The sequence below is a fragment of the Lytechinus pictus genome, chromosome 2, assembly GCF_037042905.1.
Source record: "Lytechinus pictus isolate F3 Inbred chromosome 2, Lp3.0, whole genome shotgun sequence".
Taxonomy (NCBI): Eukaryota; Metazoa; Echinodermata; class Echinoidea; order Temnopleuroida; family Toxopneustidae; genus Lytechinus; species Lytechinus pictus.
The window spans coordinates 2596199-2613164 of record NC_087246.1 but is presented as its reverse complement, the minus strand read 5'-3'; the positions used below and the strand labels follow the sequence as shown (position 1 = coordinate 2613164).

The following is a 16966-nucleotide window of genomic DNA, read 5'->3' as shown; positions in this document are numbered from 1 at the left end:
GAGCCTGTTTCACAAATAGCTGGTGGCAGTGGCGTACAGATTGAAGGGAGGGGGGGGGGGGGGGGGGATTTTCATGACCAAGAAAAAAAGGAGAAGAGGAAAGAGAATAGAAAAGGATGAAATATGATACCTTTTCTGAATATTATTTCAAAATATATCACAAAAATTGATAGTTTGTAATAAAAATCTCAACATTTTCCAGATGATCCTGGCTTGATCCCATTCCCGGATCCCATTATAATCTTGAAAATGTGGATGTTCATGACATATACAGGTACTCATTACTAAATTTCCTGGTTATGCTTATGATATTATAAATCTGAATGTAATACCTGAGAAGAGCACTCAGGACTATTGGAGTAGTAGGTTTAATCCATGGGGCGTCGATCCATTTTTCAGATTGGGGGGGGGGGGGGGGCAAAATCATAAATCAATTCCAAAGGCGCTCGATTACACAAAACAAACAAACTCACCCACACACACACATTGGCCTTTATATATATATATATATATGATTCATTAAAAAAGACACATAGGCCTATAGATCGATCTCACCAACAAATTAATGCGAGCGCGAAGTGCGAGCTGAAATGTGTTAGTATACTGACCTGAAAAGGGTACTGTTTAGCCCGTTTGTAAATCATGAGGAGGATACATATCTTACAACACACATAATGCGAGTGCCGAGAGCGAGCTGAAATTTCTTTATATTCTGACCTGAAAGCTTGACATGATTCTAAGCATTTTTGGTAGCAATGATTAAGATCTAGAAGAACAATAGATGCGAGCGCGAAGTGCGAGCTGAAAATTTTGAAATTTCGATCTGAAAAAATTGACAGTTTGATGGACGTTTTGATAAAGAACAAGAGATTATTGCAAATCGAAGCGGGAGTTCTTTTGAGGGTTTAGAACCGAAAACGGGACATTTTAGTCACCTATTTAATCATGAAAAATATGGGTTTTTGCTTCAGAAATGATGCGAGCGCGAGCTGAAAATTTTCATATTCCAATCTGAAAAGCGGACATTTTGAGCACATTTTAAAGAACGAGTTGTGTATCTCAATCTCGCTTGCTGATTTGTGTGTAACATTACCATCTTATTTTATTTTTGCAATAATGACATGCGGAATTATTTTTTTTTGGGGGGGGGGGGCAAAACGATATGTTTGCCCCCCAATATTTTCATTGGTGGGGCGATCGCCCCCTGCCCCCCCCCCCCCCCCCCAGGATCGACGCTTCTGGTTTAATCTTCCTCTTGCTTTTGATTGGGAAAAAATAAATCAGATCTGTAGGCCTACTATTGACGTCAAAGGCTTGTTCACCGTTGTTAAATCTCGCTGAATGTCTCAAACAAACATCCAGTAGTGCCATGCAACATTGATAGGATGACATTTGTGAATGACATAGGAAAATTCTTTCATGATAAAGTTCTTAGTATTCACAGTGATATTCAATCCAATAAAAAATCTGATTGATGGTATTGATACTGATTCATCTGGTCTATCTCCAGCACCCGAAAATATTAGGTTTGATAAATTTAAACTTTTATCAGAACGAGAAGTAAGGCAACTTGTAATGAAGCTCACTAAGAAGTCTTGCTCTGCTGATCCACTTCCAACAAATATTATTATGCAACATATTGATGTTATACTTCCTGTTTTTACGTCTATGATCAATGTCTCACTGTCTACAGGTCATTTTCCTAATGAATGGAAAGTAGCCCTAGTTTCACCTCTTTTGAAAAAGCCAGGTCTAGATCCTGAATTCTGCATGTAATCTAAGACCTGTAAGCAACTTACAATATATTTCAAAATTGGTTGAAGGTGCAGCCACTCAACAAATCTTACAGTTCCTCAATAGCAATTCACTTCTTCCATCCAACCAATCCGCATATAGACAATATCATAGTACAGAAACTGCGCTACTTATTAAGAGTGATATTTTGATGGCAATGGACAATCAAAAAGTCACTCTTCTAGTATTACTAGACTTAAGTAGCGCATTTGATACTATAGACCACACCAGACTTATGGAAATTTTGCATAATTGTTTCGGTATCAATGGTTTTGCTCTCAACTGGATCAAGTCATACTTGTCTGATCGGCATCAAAAAGTTGTTATTGATGGTACTGTCTCAGATTCTTTCCCAGTACCTTTTGGCGTGCCCCAGGGCTCACGACTCGGTCCATTGCTTTTTGCTTTATACACAAATAGCCTTATTAATAGTACTCAGAATAATTTTCCTGAAGTTTCCTGTCATTGTTATGCTGACGACACACAATTGTATATATCTTTTAGGCCATCTTCTACCTCTGCAGACACAAGTGTTTCAAGGCTGGAACAATGTATCTGTTTCATTCGTAGCTGGATGCTCAACAATAATCTGAAATTAAATGATAGCAAAAGTGAATTTTTGCTCATCGGCACCTCACAGCAGATCTCTAAAATTAATATCAACTGTATAAAAATTGGAGTATCCAATGTCAAACCATCTGATACTGCAAGGAATTTAGGAGTTTATTTTGATACAAACCTCAATATGGAAACCCAGGTCACGAATGTATGCAAATCAACATATCATCTCCTCTATAACCTTCGGCGCATTCGCAAATACTTTGATCAAGAAAGTATCAAACTGGTGGCGCATGCTCTGATTACAAGTAAGCTTGATTACTGTAATGGTTTGTTGTTTGGAATGCCTGATAGTCTCATTTCTAAGCTACAAAGAGTCCAAAATTCATGTGCAAGACTTATCTACCGTGTCCCAAAGTTCAGTTCCACTACACCTCTTCTGAGAGAACTCCACTGGTTGCCTGTACGTCAAAGAATTTCATTCAAAATTATGTTAATTGTATATAAATCATTAATCGGTCAAGCCCCACATTACATTACAGAATTACTCAAACTTAAAACCCAATCACACAGTCGAAGCCTGCGAAGTTCCACAGATAAATTATTGTTTCAGATCCCATTTCACAAAACAAAAGTCACACTTGGTGATCGTGCATTTGCACTTGCTGCCCCCAAACTATGGAATAGCCTGCCAATTGATATAAGAAGCTCTCCATCATTGGCTCTCTTCAAATCAAAATTAAAAACATATCTCTTTAGTTAAGAAAATATACTGTGTAGACATATGTAAAAAGAGCTCTGAACAAGCGCAGCTGAATATATCCATATAAAAGCTGCGCTATATAAATTAATGCTTATTATTATTATTATTGATTCAAAGCTGCGCTCTTTTTATTTCAAGATTTTTTTCCATAGATGTATTGCTCTGAATAACTTACTTTTTTAAAATAAAGAGGAGGGATTCTCCAAACTGCACCCTTTGCAATAATAGGAAAGAAACGATAATTCATATATTTTGTGAATGTGAAAAATTCCATTATAGCAATATTTGCGGAGTGTAATATAATATAAAAAAAAAACATAAGTTACAACTTGTCTAAATGTGATAAAATCTTGGGTACACGCACTGATAGATTTATATCTCATTTGTTTCTAATTCAAAGTATTATATATACTTATATAAATTTCCTAATAACCCACAATCTATTACTAAACTTAATTTTTTAGTATTATATATAAGTACTCATGTAAATTTGCAATAAAAGGGAAGAACGATAATTCATATATTTTGTGAATGTGAAAAGCTTACTCCATTGTGGCAATATTTGCGGAGTGTAATATGTAAAAAAACACACAAAAACATAACCCAAGTTACAACTTGTCTAACTGTGATAAAATCTCGGGTACACGCACTGATAGATTTATATCTTATTTGTTTCTATCATTAAAGTATTATATATAACTTATGTAAATTTTGAAATGATCCACGATCATATCAATTTCTAAATATAATTTTTTTATCAAAATATAAAAGGAAACAGAATATCATTGGCCCCCCCCCCCAAAAGAGGAAAAAAGTTGCCCCTTCATTTTGCAAAATGGACATTTGAAATGTCCCTATGAAACATTACTACATGCACACACACGCACACACACACACACACACACACACCCTCACACACATATATATTATGTGGACATTACCTCAGAATTGCCATAAGATGCTTAAAAAAGACTTCACACTGAATGACCAGATACGTGTTCACGCACCAGGACGTATCCTACTTTATTACCACAATAGTCTGTAATTACAGGTATGTCTTCTTCATTTACATCATTATTACTTTAATCAAATTATTTATTAATTGATTTATTTATTCATTCATTCATTCATCTGTCTAATGAGATTATGGAATATATTCAACTTGATGATAAATCATTGATGTGCAAGACAAACTTGGATGTTGTATCTCCTTATATTTATATACAAGTAGAAATAAAGACCAAATAAATGAATAATGAAAAGGAAAGGAAGAGGTTTTGTAGTTAAACAACACTTCGTCACGTGAGTATACACATGATGAAGTTATTGTTTGTAGATATTGTCGAGACTACTTTTAGGGCTTTTAATATCCATATCAATTTGATCTACACATCAGTCTTCATCTTCACAAGGATTAGCAGCTTATTGTACAACATTAAATAACATCAGGTGTTTTTCTTCTTCTTTTTTATTTATTTTTCCAATCTCATCAGAGTTGTTGATGTGTATAACAGCAATATTACTATGCCTGGCTTCATGCTATGAACCATACCCCAGAGAGTTCTTTGATTATAACATATACTCGATTTTGATGTCATTCTGTCCAAGATATGACACAACAGCCTTGCAGCATCTCTATTAGTTTGTCCTAGAGTTTTCCCTCAGCGCTGAGAACATCAATGATGTATGTTCCCATCGCATAGACACCGAGTACGCTCTCTTTTCCCGAATCCTCAATCTGGTCTTCTGGGAGTATAAACCCGTACTTGTTGATATCACGAAGCTCCACAACGTAAGAATAAGGAACATCTAAACCTCCTGCTGTCCTATCATACTTGTTATATGGTGCATAACTCCAGTCGATGCTTGCCCCACTAAACTCATCTACAGAGGGGAAAATATATGCGTAATGTTTAATGGGAAATATGCATTTGCAAGATCGCAGTTACAAGTTTTATTTCATTCACTTGAATTAAAGCCACAGTCCACGTAGAGCAAGACCGTTAAAGTCTTCTGAAAGATCATGAAACTTGCTCGATCTTTCCAAGTTCTTTCACAATGAACTTTCAAAGATCTCTGAGGTCTTTAACAATTCCTGATAGATAAATTATGTCAGTGGTCTTTGTATCCATGGGCTCTATCTTTTGAAAAAGTTTACACAATAGTCTTTTTCAGGAAAAATATCTTTCATTGGTCTTCTAGGGTTTCTCAATTATGTTCAAATGTTTTGTTTATTCTTTCCATTATCTTTCGGCAGTCTCTCATTTTTTTTGCTGAGATTACCGAAAGACTGCTGAGTGATCCCTAAATAGGTCATTGAAAGACCAGTGAAATTCTTGCCGAAAGATCATTTTATTGCATTAAAAAATGTCTGAAAGACCATTTAAATAATATTGACATAAACAGTTGTTGAAAAACCACTGTATAGGGCTAGACTAAGTTCAGCACGATATGAAGTATCAATCAGTTTTTAAGAGATCCTTAAGGCGATCTTGGTTAGTTTTTCATTATTCTTCCAGCGGTCTCTGTCAGTCTTTCCGGCAGTCATCCTGACTGATCTTTTAAAAAGTCTCTGGCAGTAAGTCCGATCACGGACCTACTAGTTCTTCCATTGATTTCTCAATAGTTTTAATGATCTGTCCGTCAAATTCAAATGCCTTAATGTTAATGGTCATAATGTGATCTTGCTGGAATTTCGATTTTCAGTCTTTGCAAGGATCGCCTTTCGTGTGTGGATTTGAGAGCCATTTCACATAATTTTAGTGATCTTGGATACTGCTGAAAGGCTTTGCCGATATTCGGTCTTTCGGTGGTTTCCGTTCAGTGGAATGGGGACCTCATAGGTATGTCATTGAAAGACTTTGACTGATTCTAAGGCCTCTTACCAAGAATGGTTTTAAGCAAGTCATGATGATCATCGGTGGACACTCGTTATAATCAAGACCACACATTAACGTGTTTACTGACGAAGACGATTGTTCTAAAAATATTTATAAGCCTTAACCAACGATCTAACATGTGATATCTTATTTTGATGGATGACCTTACAAGTCCCACGGACATTGGGATTTCTCCCGCCACATCATCATTCAGTGACTATAAGCAGTTCGTCGAAGGGTTCACGAAAGATCGGTCTGGTGTAGTAAGCGTGTTGGTCTTGAGTGCGTGTGAGTACTAAGTACGGTAAAGAATTCATAGATTAATACTCACATAATAACTCAGCTGTGGTCCCTACTTCATAGAAAGTATTGCTCTTGTAGCTAGCTATTGCATCTGCCATTACCTGTCCTGCCTCCAACTAATGAGAAACGAAGATGACAGAGATACAATTCAATGCGCTGTGCAGAAAACCATCATATTTCATTATCTGTCTTTTCAGCCTAAGTATTTGCGGACTCGCCCTTTTGCAATTATTTAATTCAATTCAATCCACACTTTATTTAGATTTAATCTTTGATTAAAATTGTAAATGCGTGAATAATATAAAAAACAAAAATCCATGTCTAAGCAAAATAGGAATGGCTCAAAACCATCGTAGAACGAAATTTTGGTTATGCCACTGCATGGGAATTCCAAATTCCAAATTAATTATTATTCGGCAAAAGATAATGTTCATTTTAGTAGGCATATACTGAGAATAATAAGTTTTGTGGCCTCCCCAAAGTCCTATAGTATATAGTATGGCAAGACAAAGGGGGTTGAAAGACAAGGGAAGTGGGAGTTACTGTACGATCGACTTACCATGTTCTGGAGGTTAGGAGGATCTGGTGCATCAGTAGAGTATGACCACGGTGTAATGATATACTGGGCATAACTGTGCCAGTCGATAAACCAAACGAAATCTTGGCCTTTATCCTTCTTATCGCGGAGAAATTCGACCACAGCTTCGACTTCCATTTCGGACAGAGGTCCTTTGCCTTGGTACAGATTGGAGCAAGGGTGAGAACTAGTTCCTTTACCTGAAATGTTGATAGGTTTCAGACCAAAAATAATTGTATCAATGATCAATTTATTGGCTGCTCGTAAAGGGAAGGGAGGACTCTTGCACATCCCCTATTCCCAGCAATTTCGATTGCAAATTATCATCTTCAAAGAGATTGTATTTGAATGACTTTTCAAGAATGAACAATAAAAGAGTGAGAAAAAATAGGCCTATGTGAATTTGTATACTGACACCTAAATGCATTTGTACATTTTATGTAATTACATTATGATTGAATTGATTATCATATTTAAAAAAAAATCGCGACAGCTTTATTGGTCATTGAATTTATTATCCACTTATAATACAATACTTTGTGGGCACTAGCGTACCTAAGGGGGGGGGGGGCAGGGGGGCAGACTGCCCCCCTGACGAGTCACAAGCAAAAAAAAAAAGGAAGCGAAAAAAGGGAAAGATAAAAGAAGAGGAAAAAGGAAAGATAAAAAAAAGGGGAAGGGGAAAAAGAAGAAAGAGTTTAAGAAAAAGGGGAAAACAAAAACTGGACTGCAGACTGTCGGAAAAAATTATAAACTGTCAGGCACATGGGGCTGTTCCAACTGAATTGGTTTTTAGTTCCACCATCTTTGTCGGTAAATGTCAATTAAACTGTACACTTTTATCGGTAAATTGTGATTTTTATGCAATGCGACTTTTAGAGCTCTCTGTACCGATAGTGAGTACGGACTGGGCTGACCAGGGACAGGAAAAAGTACAGAACAACTTGTAGGTAATGCAATTAAAACAATAAAAATTTCGCTCGCGCTAAGCGCTCGCATCAATTTTTTAGTTGGATACCTAAAATAAATGTCTAGTTTTCAGGTTAAAATATCAAAAATTTTCAGCTCACAATTTGCGCTCGCGTCAATTGATTAGTAAGAAACCAATTTGTTCACGGTTACAAAAAGTGCTTATAATATCCAGTTCTTAGGCCGGAATATCAAAAATTTCAGCTCGCACTTCGTGCTCACATATAACTGTTTAGGTATCTCCATCCTGTTCATAGTTAAATGAAGTGTTTAGAGTGTCCGGTTTTCCGGACGGAATATAAAAAATCAAAAATATATCATTAGAAACCAATTTGTTAACGGTTACAAAAATTGCTTAGAATATCAAGTTCTTAGGTCGGAATATCAAAAATTTCAGCTCTAGCTTCGCAAACGCATAAAATTCCATGCTGTTCATAATTAAAGGACAAGTCCACCCCAACAAAATTTTGATTTGAATAAAAATTGAAAAATCTAACAAGCATAACACTAAAATTTTCATCAAAATAGGATGTAAAATATGAAAGTTATGATATTTTAAAGTTTCGCTTAATTTCACAAAACAGTTATATGCACATCCCGGTCGGTATGCAAATGAGGGAACTGATGACATCACTCACTCACTATTTCTTTTGTATTTTATTATATGAAATATGAAATATTCTAATTTCTCCTCATTGTCCTTGTGAAACAAAGTTTTATTTCTCCCTGAACATGTTGAATTACCATAGCTTAACATTTATGGTTCAGTCAAGTTGGGCCTTATTGTCAAATCTGCAAAAAATGAAATAATGTATAATTCGAACAATGAAAAACAAAAAGAAATAGTGAGGGGCATCATCAATTCTCTCGTTTGCATGTGACTAAATTGTGCATATTTCTATTTTGTGAAAAATAAGCGAAACTTTAAAATGTCATAACTTTTGTATTTTGCATCCGATTTTGATAAAATTTTCAGCATAATGCTTGTCTGATTTTTCTCTATTGATTCGAATTTAACATTTTTACGAGGTGGACTTGACCTTTAAATGAAGTGCTAAGAATGTAAAGTTTTCAGGTCGAAATATCAAAAAATTTCAGCTCGCGCTTCGCGCTCACACCAATTAATTGTTTTTAATACCATCTTGTTCATAGTTAAAAAAAACTTTCAGCTCGCATCTATTAATTATTCAGTTAGAAACCAATTTGTTCATGGTTTCTAAAAGTGCTTAGAATATCAAGTTCTTAAGTCGGAATATCAAAAGATTTAGCTCACGCTTCGCGCCCGCACGACTGTTTAGATACCCATCATGTAAAACTACTTAGAATGTCTAGTGTCCAGTTAGGAATATCGAAATTTTTAGCTCGCGCTTCGCGCTCGCATGATTTATTAAGGAAGATACCCATCGTATTAATAATTAAGGGCACAAAAACGGTATCGTTTCAGGTCTAAATTTTTAGAAAAAAATCAGCTCGCGCTTTGCACTCGCAATTAACATTTTTATATTTTTATTTTTAACTGATTTCAATGTCAAATACCTTTTTTTATAACGTCTCCAAATCAGCAGAATTGGGAACATAATGTAAACACTTTAAGAGGAATAAAAGAAGTATGTTTATATAAACATTGCAATTACCACTTGATTAGAAATATATCGTTCACGATCCAATACATTTCATTTCTGGAATGATATACAAAAAAAAGAATTAATTTCGACAATAAAGTGCAATCGCCCGATAGCAAATATCAGTAGTATAGCAAGATCCAAACTGTTTTATTGGGTACCCCTGGGTAACCTTTCCCACATTCAGTGCCACTGCCAGACCTTCACATCCAAACGTGTATGGGGGTGGGCTGCATGATGCAACGAGGACTGCGAGGTGCCCAAATATCCTCGTGTATTGGTAATTTTATGACCGAATGTATAATTTCTGCACGTTTCACATCATGTAAAAAGGCTAAATAATAATTGAAAAAAATGTTCGCTCGCTTTGCTCGCTCGAAAATTAAAAATTGTGAAGTTGATATTTGGGCAATTATTATCAGCCCCCCTTGAAAAAAATTGTGCCTATATACGTCCATGCCTACTACCCCCCCTTGCTCATTCTTGTCACTTGCCCCCCCCTGACGAAATATGCCAGGTACGCCACTGTTTGTGGGGGGGGGGGTCATCAGACTCTAAACTACCACTGCAGATTTTGACATTTCCTAAAACTGACAACTATACTAAGGGAAACAAACTCTTAGCTCAACGATTTATTTGAAAATCTTACCTCCCCATTCATATGGCCAGTTTCTATTAGCATCAGTCCCTGTACAACCAGAAAATGCATTTTCCGCATTATTCGATCGAGTCTTGCGCCACATCCGCTCCTTAATAAAACAAGCAATACAATTTTTAAAAAGTCGAAAACTAATATAATAATGAGAAAAAATTATATCAACGACAAAATAGACTTACTACTACTGCAATATATACCACCATTACCACTGCTACTGCTACACAACTATTACCTCTATTATTTATATTACTACTACTACTACTATTACTACTACTACTACTACTACTACTACTCTTACTATTATTACTTCTTCTACCACTATGACGACGCCTGTTGATGATGACTGTAATTGTTATTTCTATGGCAGCATATTATCGGATAGCATTGCCGGATTTTTCCTTTAACATCATAATTAATATCTGTATCATAATCACCGCGTTTCACTTCGGGCCCTATTTTATTGCCATCGCCAAAAACTAACATGATTATCGTCATCGTTTATTCCCATCCTCTTTATCATTATCGTCGTCATTGTATCCCCATTCTCGACCTCTGTCTCCTCTAGCATTATAATTAGGTACCTTCATCATGGACCTATTCTTATCGCTTCCGTCTGTACTTTCTTAGTTATTTTGTTGAGAGAAGAAGTTGTATCTCACTGAAGTATCTTACCTTTGTCCAGGTGTGGACATAACCATCTGGGTTGAGAGAAGGTACAATATACCAGTCAAATGTGTCAACGAGTCTCACTGCCATAGATTCACCTGTCATATAATCTTCAAGGAGCTTCAGGGAAAATTAAAAGACAACTGGGAAATTAAACCAATCGGTAGGTTTTGTAAGCATTAGGTAACTATGGAACTGTTAAACTCACGATGCGCTACCGAGTGGATTTAGACTAGTTTCCATAGTTACCGCATGCTCACTCGTCCCACCGAAGCACGACCCCCCCTGTGTATCAGTTTCATAGAATTGTGGAATTCTTTTGGTTAAAATAATTCTTGAACACATGGGCGGAAATCCCAGGGGGGACAGGGGGACACGTCCCCCTACCCAAAATAGTAGGGGGACACAATATTAATGTCCCCCTTCTATTTTTTGGTATTTTATGATGGAAAAAATACATCATTCAAAATTGAAATAAAATGTGTATTTTGGACGAGATGACCTTACTTTTTGGGTGATAACCCCCCCCCTTTTTTTTTTTTTTTTTTTTTTTTTGCTTGTCAAATTTTCCAGCCCCTGGTCCCCCTTCCTTTGGAGAAAGATTTCCGCCCTTGTTTGAACACCGAAATATCGTTGACATTTGGCCTTACTGTTTTGGTGATATAAATGAGTGTAGCGGGTGAAATCCATTCCCTAGCATGGATACCAGCCTCAAAGTAGACGCCCTTACGAATGCCTGCTGAACCTCCAGTTCCTCGGATCTATGAAAAATCAATCAGGAGATATACAAGACATCATTTCTATATAAGTGCTTACCGAACCCTTTAGGAATTCATCTCATGCAAAAAGCGATGGGTCAAGTGGTCCATAACTATATCGAAACACGAAACTCCACAGACATGTAAATGTACAGAGTTCAGTGAAAATCCCGAGACTTGTGACATACAACACAAAAAATTGAATGTCAATGTCATAAGTTATTACTTTTTCAATCTTAAAACGCCAAACAAAATTTAATCATCTTGCAAAAATGTCACCATAGCAACCAATGATAACAAAAATTATGTACTCTGGAGTGATATAGGCCCTATAGTCATTACACTGCTAAAATACTAGTAATTTTACAAAGAAAAATCGTTACAGGATGTTTACCATATAAAAAGAGACGACACAATGATTAAACAAACCAAACGTATGTATGCAGTGATATGTAACGTAGAATTACAAGTTAAATGTAAAACAAAGTAAAATATAATAATCTCTGTAAAAAATTACCAACGAACTATCGTGTTTTACGTTGATTGCAGTGCATCTCTCGTATAAATAGTGTTCGTATTTGTAAATAAACGGCGATTTCCATGTCAAATGAATGTTAAAATTGTGGTTTTTTTTTTACAGTTATATCCAGTATTTTTGCATTTTTACAGCCCATCGGAATTTAACAGTTCATACTTTTTGTGAGTCCCAGCTGCCAGTAATAATTACTTTTTTTAACAATTTTATTTTTAACAATGAGTGATGAAGATCAGTGTTTGGATGAGTCTAATGACTTTAACTTCACAAATCCCGCCATTTTTATTTAAAAAGAACTTGTTTGGCATGAAATCAGTGCAACAAATATTTCTGATATTAATTTTATTTTTCAAGCAAGTGAGAGATAAAAAAGATCGCTTAAGTTACATGAGGTACTTATGATGCTAAAGCTTGATAAAACATTATAAGACCTTTGAAACTATTTCATTATAAAAAGTTGAATAAGGTTATATTTCAATCATCTTAAAGTAATTTCGTAAGGATGATCTTGAATGAAAAATGTGAAAAAGTTTATTATGCGGCTTACCTTAATACCAGAGATAGTCCTTCCTTCGTATGATCGTTTAGGGAGCACGAATGAGGTGGCGATAGTTGGGTAAGCAGCGGCAATATCCAATATCCATTGCTGAATCTAATAAACATAATAATCAGGAAAGCAAACTTCACAAAAATGTTTTACAAACTTTGAATAAAGGAAAAGGTATACAAAAGTGAACAGGACAAGGGTGGAATATACATAAATAGAAACCGATTAATTAATCTGAAGATGAAGTCAAGTGGAGAAGGAAGAGAAAATAAAAAAAGGTAACCAGAAAAAAAAGAAGATACATGGGAAATGGACTAGAAGAAAAAAAAGAGAAAGTAAAAAATAAGAATAATCTACAGATAGATGAAGTGACGAGAAAGTTTAAAGCAGGAAAGAAATTATACGTGGAGAATGTGAACAAAATAATAATAGGAAGGCACAGGAGAAAAGGCAAAAAGGAAAACTGCAAGAGGTAACTTAACATTGACAGATAACTTGTCAGATTTGATAACTTTTATTGGTTTTTATTTGATAAGAAGCACATCGTGTCTGACTGTACTGTCTGGTGTATACGCTATGTCGGACGGTTAAAGTGACAAGTCACAATTCGAATCCTAAAAATTAGTGTTTTATTTCAACAGATTAGAATTAATATCTTTAAGCTTTAAATTAAAATACTTACACAATAAATCTAGATTCAGCGTTCAGCTATTCACAACCGATCTTGATTTATTGTATATCCATGAAATTTAGTGTGTAATTACAATTTGACAGTGCTGACAATATTCATAAAGCGGTCCCCTGGCGAGGGGGGGGGGGGGTTGAAGGTGCGGGCGGACCCCTAAAGATTGCTTCAACAACGAAAGGGAGAGAGAGAGAGAGAGAGGGGGGGGGGAGAAAGGGGGAAATCCCCTTAATTTGGGAGGAGTGTTTATTTTTGTTTGATTTTTTTTCTCGTCAAGTTTTTGTGGGAGTCCCAAAGTCCATTATTTGTGAATGATGACCTATTTTGTTTGTTTTCATTCCTTTTTTTTGGGGGGGGGGGAGGTTTTTGGTGTGGCAAAATTGCATTTATGGTGGGTGACCGTATAAAGGCTGCTATGATTTTAGGGACAAATTTCACTTCCTTTATAAAAAAAAAAAAATTATTGGAGCTGTGCTTGGCGTACGCATGATGCAAACCCCATAAAAATATTGGTAAAATTGTACAATTGTCTCAAATATCCCGCCCCTGCCTACCCGAACAAAAAACAGAATTGAGAAGGTTGAGAAGGGACTATTACCTCTTCGTATGTATGATATACCGTGTAGTCAAAAGAGCCGAGATCATGGTTAGTTGCTGATCGTTTCTTTCTATTCCTCTCCTGTTCATTTATGAGAAGGCCGACATCATCGATCATGATGCTTACTGGTATATTCTTATTATTGAAGATGTCGAGGAATGTGGCTAGATGTCGACCCGGTATCATGACATCAACCGTACTACCCGGGATGTTCTTGACGTCAGACCAGAAATCGATCTGTAAGAAACATTAATAAATTATTTCTATTCATATTTCACCAGTTAATTTATTTCTTTCTCCTTTCTTTGTGATTATACTCGCGCGTGTTCATTTCCATGTGTTCGTCTTCCTCGTCTTATCCTCCATGCAGGCTCCATTCATCCTTCTTCTTCAAAGCGGTTGGTATGATTACAGATTAAGAGGAACTGGGGAATATTCATCACCATTTTGTCATGTCAAGTTGTCAGATCTGAAAAATTTGCTGAGAGGCAAGAATCCGATAATTATTATGGTAACTGTCAGATAAAGCAGACTTTGTCTGTTTAAACATCGATTCGGGTTTTTTCGCCCTCTTTTATGTATTTTGGTTTTGGTTTCTGTTAAAAAAACAAAAACAAACAAACAAACCTTGTTTAGAACGCCAAATTATAATTTCAAAACTCTAGTGATCTAGCTCTTTCCAAGGAAAGAGAAGTCAAGATTATAAATGGATGTCATCTTGAAGTGAAGTAAACATTACCTCATTGACCATAGTAATCTCCATGTCCCTAAGCCATTGTTGGTGTTCTTCGGTACGAGGGGTAACACGAAGAACTTGGTGTCTGAAGAAACAGATCGAGAGAGGAAAATTGATTGATGAGAATTTTTGCGTGATAAGATGAAAAAATATTATTATTCAGCCTTCGATTACTGGAAAAGTAATCTAACTTTTCCCAAAATGAAGAGTGGTTGAATTAATATTACATTCCCCGGGCCCACCCCTCCTATGACTGCCTTCAGGATAGAGTAGAAGGGGGGGGGGGGTGATGGTTTCCCCTTTCGAAATCTTTAGACCTACTTTTATAATGTAAATCTCCTAACAATGCACCTAAAACACATTAGATCCTTTATTCGAATTTAGATATAACCATAACGCCATCTTTAGTATTTTTCTGTAAGGATATAGATTGCCATAGAGTAAAAATATCCTTCTCATTAGGACTATAGTGATTAGTAAACTTCTTCAGTATAATCCTTTATACTTACCCACTGTAGTCCGTGGCTGCTTGTGTTGAACCTATAAAAGCTAGAACAAGGAAAAAGATACACATTTTCGACTCATGAAGATTCAAGTGAACTAAAAATTCCTTTTGGGGGGGATGAATTTTAAGAAAATATCCCGCATTCTCAATCATAAGTGTTGAATTAATCCTGCTACCATATGATGCAGTAGTTTTTGAACTTTCAAAATCATGTGAACAAAATAAATTGTAAAATGTTTGTCCCGGTGAGACGAGCTGGTAATGAATTCATGATAACCTTTTGTTGTTTTGTAATATCATTACCTATTACCCAGTGGCAGACACACTAGGAAGCAGCTAGGGGTTGACTCCTCCCTACGATTTTCAAGTCGTGAAAAGAGAGATGAAATAAGAAAAGGAAATGAGAAAGGAGAAAATAGAGCAGAAAAAGAGGGTTTAGGGGGGTTTAACACTAGTACCCTATTATCCAAGTGAGTTATAGGGTATATACAAGTTCGTAACCTTGAGGTAGTTTTGCCCCTCCCCCACATATGCAGCTTCTTGCATCTTATAATTCTCTATTGGATATTCATTTGACTATTATGGTACAGAGTGCATTTGTCAACCAGACTTTGTATTCAATTTAATATTATCATTATCTATTTACCCTTTGTCACTTATGATATGTCATTGATAATATTTTATGAGGTCAGCTACATTTTTGCCTAAGAAGTTCTTTGTTTTGCATTGCCTTTTGAAGTCTATAGTCATGATAGTAATTCAAAGTATATGTTTCTTTCTGAAATGAAATTGCATACAGATGCTTAATGTTTAGGGTAGCAGCGTTACATGTTTACATTGACTTAAAAAGTTAGTTTTTATATATTTCAAACTCATTTGTCATAATAATGTTGTATTCCTTCTGTGACCAAGAGCTAACAAATTTAAGAAAGTCAATCCGAACTTGAGTAAAATTACAGCAAATAGTTCGTCCCGATGGTTTCAACCAGAGGCAGCGAAACTAAGTTTTTGAAAGTCAATTGCCTGAAATATCAAGCCCATGAACATCCAGTCACTAGCCAAGAAAAAATATAAAAGTTAAAATCAAGTCAATGGAATCTATCGACCGGGCGACAAAAAAAAACTTTGTGTGTATATGGGCCTTTTCACACGTGAATCTTGAATCATCATTGTAATGATTGCAATTCGTCTTAAATAGAATTATTGGACTATAAGCTTTCACACGCTCACTCGAAAACTGATTTGAATTCGAATTCCCGAGCGAAGGCGGTATGTGTCCTTCCTTGGTGACTTGTCAATCAAAGCACTGCATCGCGAATAACTCACGGAAATTATTTTATTTCCGTTGAATAACTACGTATACGATGTGTGTATGACAATTTTATCTACGGAGGTGCTTAAAAGGTCACGTAAGCTCCGCCCCCCAAAAATTGTTTTGGAGGTCAAGCCTTTAATTTCACGCCCAAAAATTCACCTCCGGAGAAGAATTTGAATTCATGATTGTGATAAGCGCTCGTGATTCTAATCATGTTCTAGTTTGGTTTCATGTAAACTGAAATTTCGTCATTGGCTTTATTTTTCACTCGAATCATTCAAATTACGATCTTTTTACCTTGTGAAATGGCGGTATGTGAAAGCTTGAATGAAAGATACAAACCAAGAAGCAGAGAATGGAATGGAATGCAGCATTATACCAGCATCAATAGCACTGTCAGCTCCATCTCTGCCTCGCTCTTCTATCTGGATTTTGAGAAAGCCCCCCCCCCCCCACTATATATCTCTTTCTGATCCTCCTCTTCCCTCATTTTGTTTC

At 36.0% G+C, this 16966-nt stretch overlaps 1 protein-coding gene across 2 annotated transcripts; it reads right to left on the bottom strand.

Moving 5' to 3' along the window:
- Window positions 1-4108: 4108 nt before the first annotated feature.
- LOC129276444 (carboxypeptidase B-like) lies at window positions 4109-15443 on the bottom strand. 2 transcript variants are annotated; one of them, XM_054912824.2, is made up of 10 exons: window positions 15158-15442; window positions 14652-14733; window positions 13913-14149; window positions 12630-12734; window positions 11440-11550; window positions 10796-10909; window positions 10115-10214; window positions 6857-7074; window positions 6326-6413; window positions 4109-4999 (listed from the first exon to the last, which is right to left on the bottom strand). In XM_054912824.2, exons 1-10 carry the CDS (start codon window positions 15304-15306, stop codon window positions 4764-4766), a joined length of 1440 nt encoding a protein of 479 aa, XP_054768799.2. In that variant the 5' UTR covers window positions 15307-15442; the 3' UTR covers window positions 4109-4763. The 2 variants fall into 2 exon arrangements, with proteins under 2 accessions (XP_054768799.2, XP_063951812.1); XM_064095742.1 differs by lacking the exon at window positions 10796-10909 and having other exon boundaries at window positions 15158-15443.
- Window positions 15444-16966: the final 1523 nt, after the last annotated feature.

Excerpts from the sequence above, each read along its gene's own strand:
- LOC129276444 (XM_054912824.2), bottom strand. The coding sequence starts at position 15,306 with ATGATTGAGAATGCGGGATATTTTCTTAAAATTCATCCCCCCCAAAAG. Across the intron at positions 10,910-11,439 it reads TCATTTATATCACCAAAACA|CTCCTTGAAGATTATATGAC; the intron begins GTAAGGCCAAAT and ends TTTTCCCTGAAG. Across the intron at positions 5,000-6,325 it reads GACCACAGCTGAGTTATTAT|ATGAGTTTAGTGGGGCAAGC; the intron begins GTGAGTATTAAT and ends TCCCCTCTGTAG.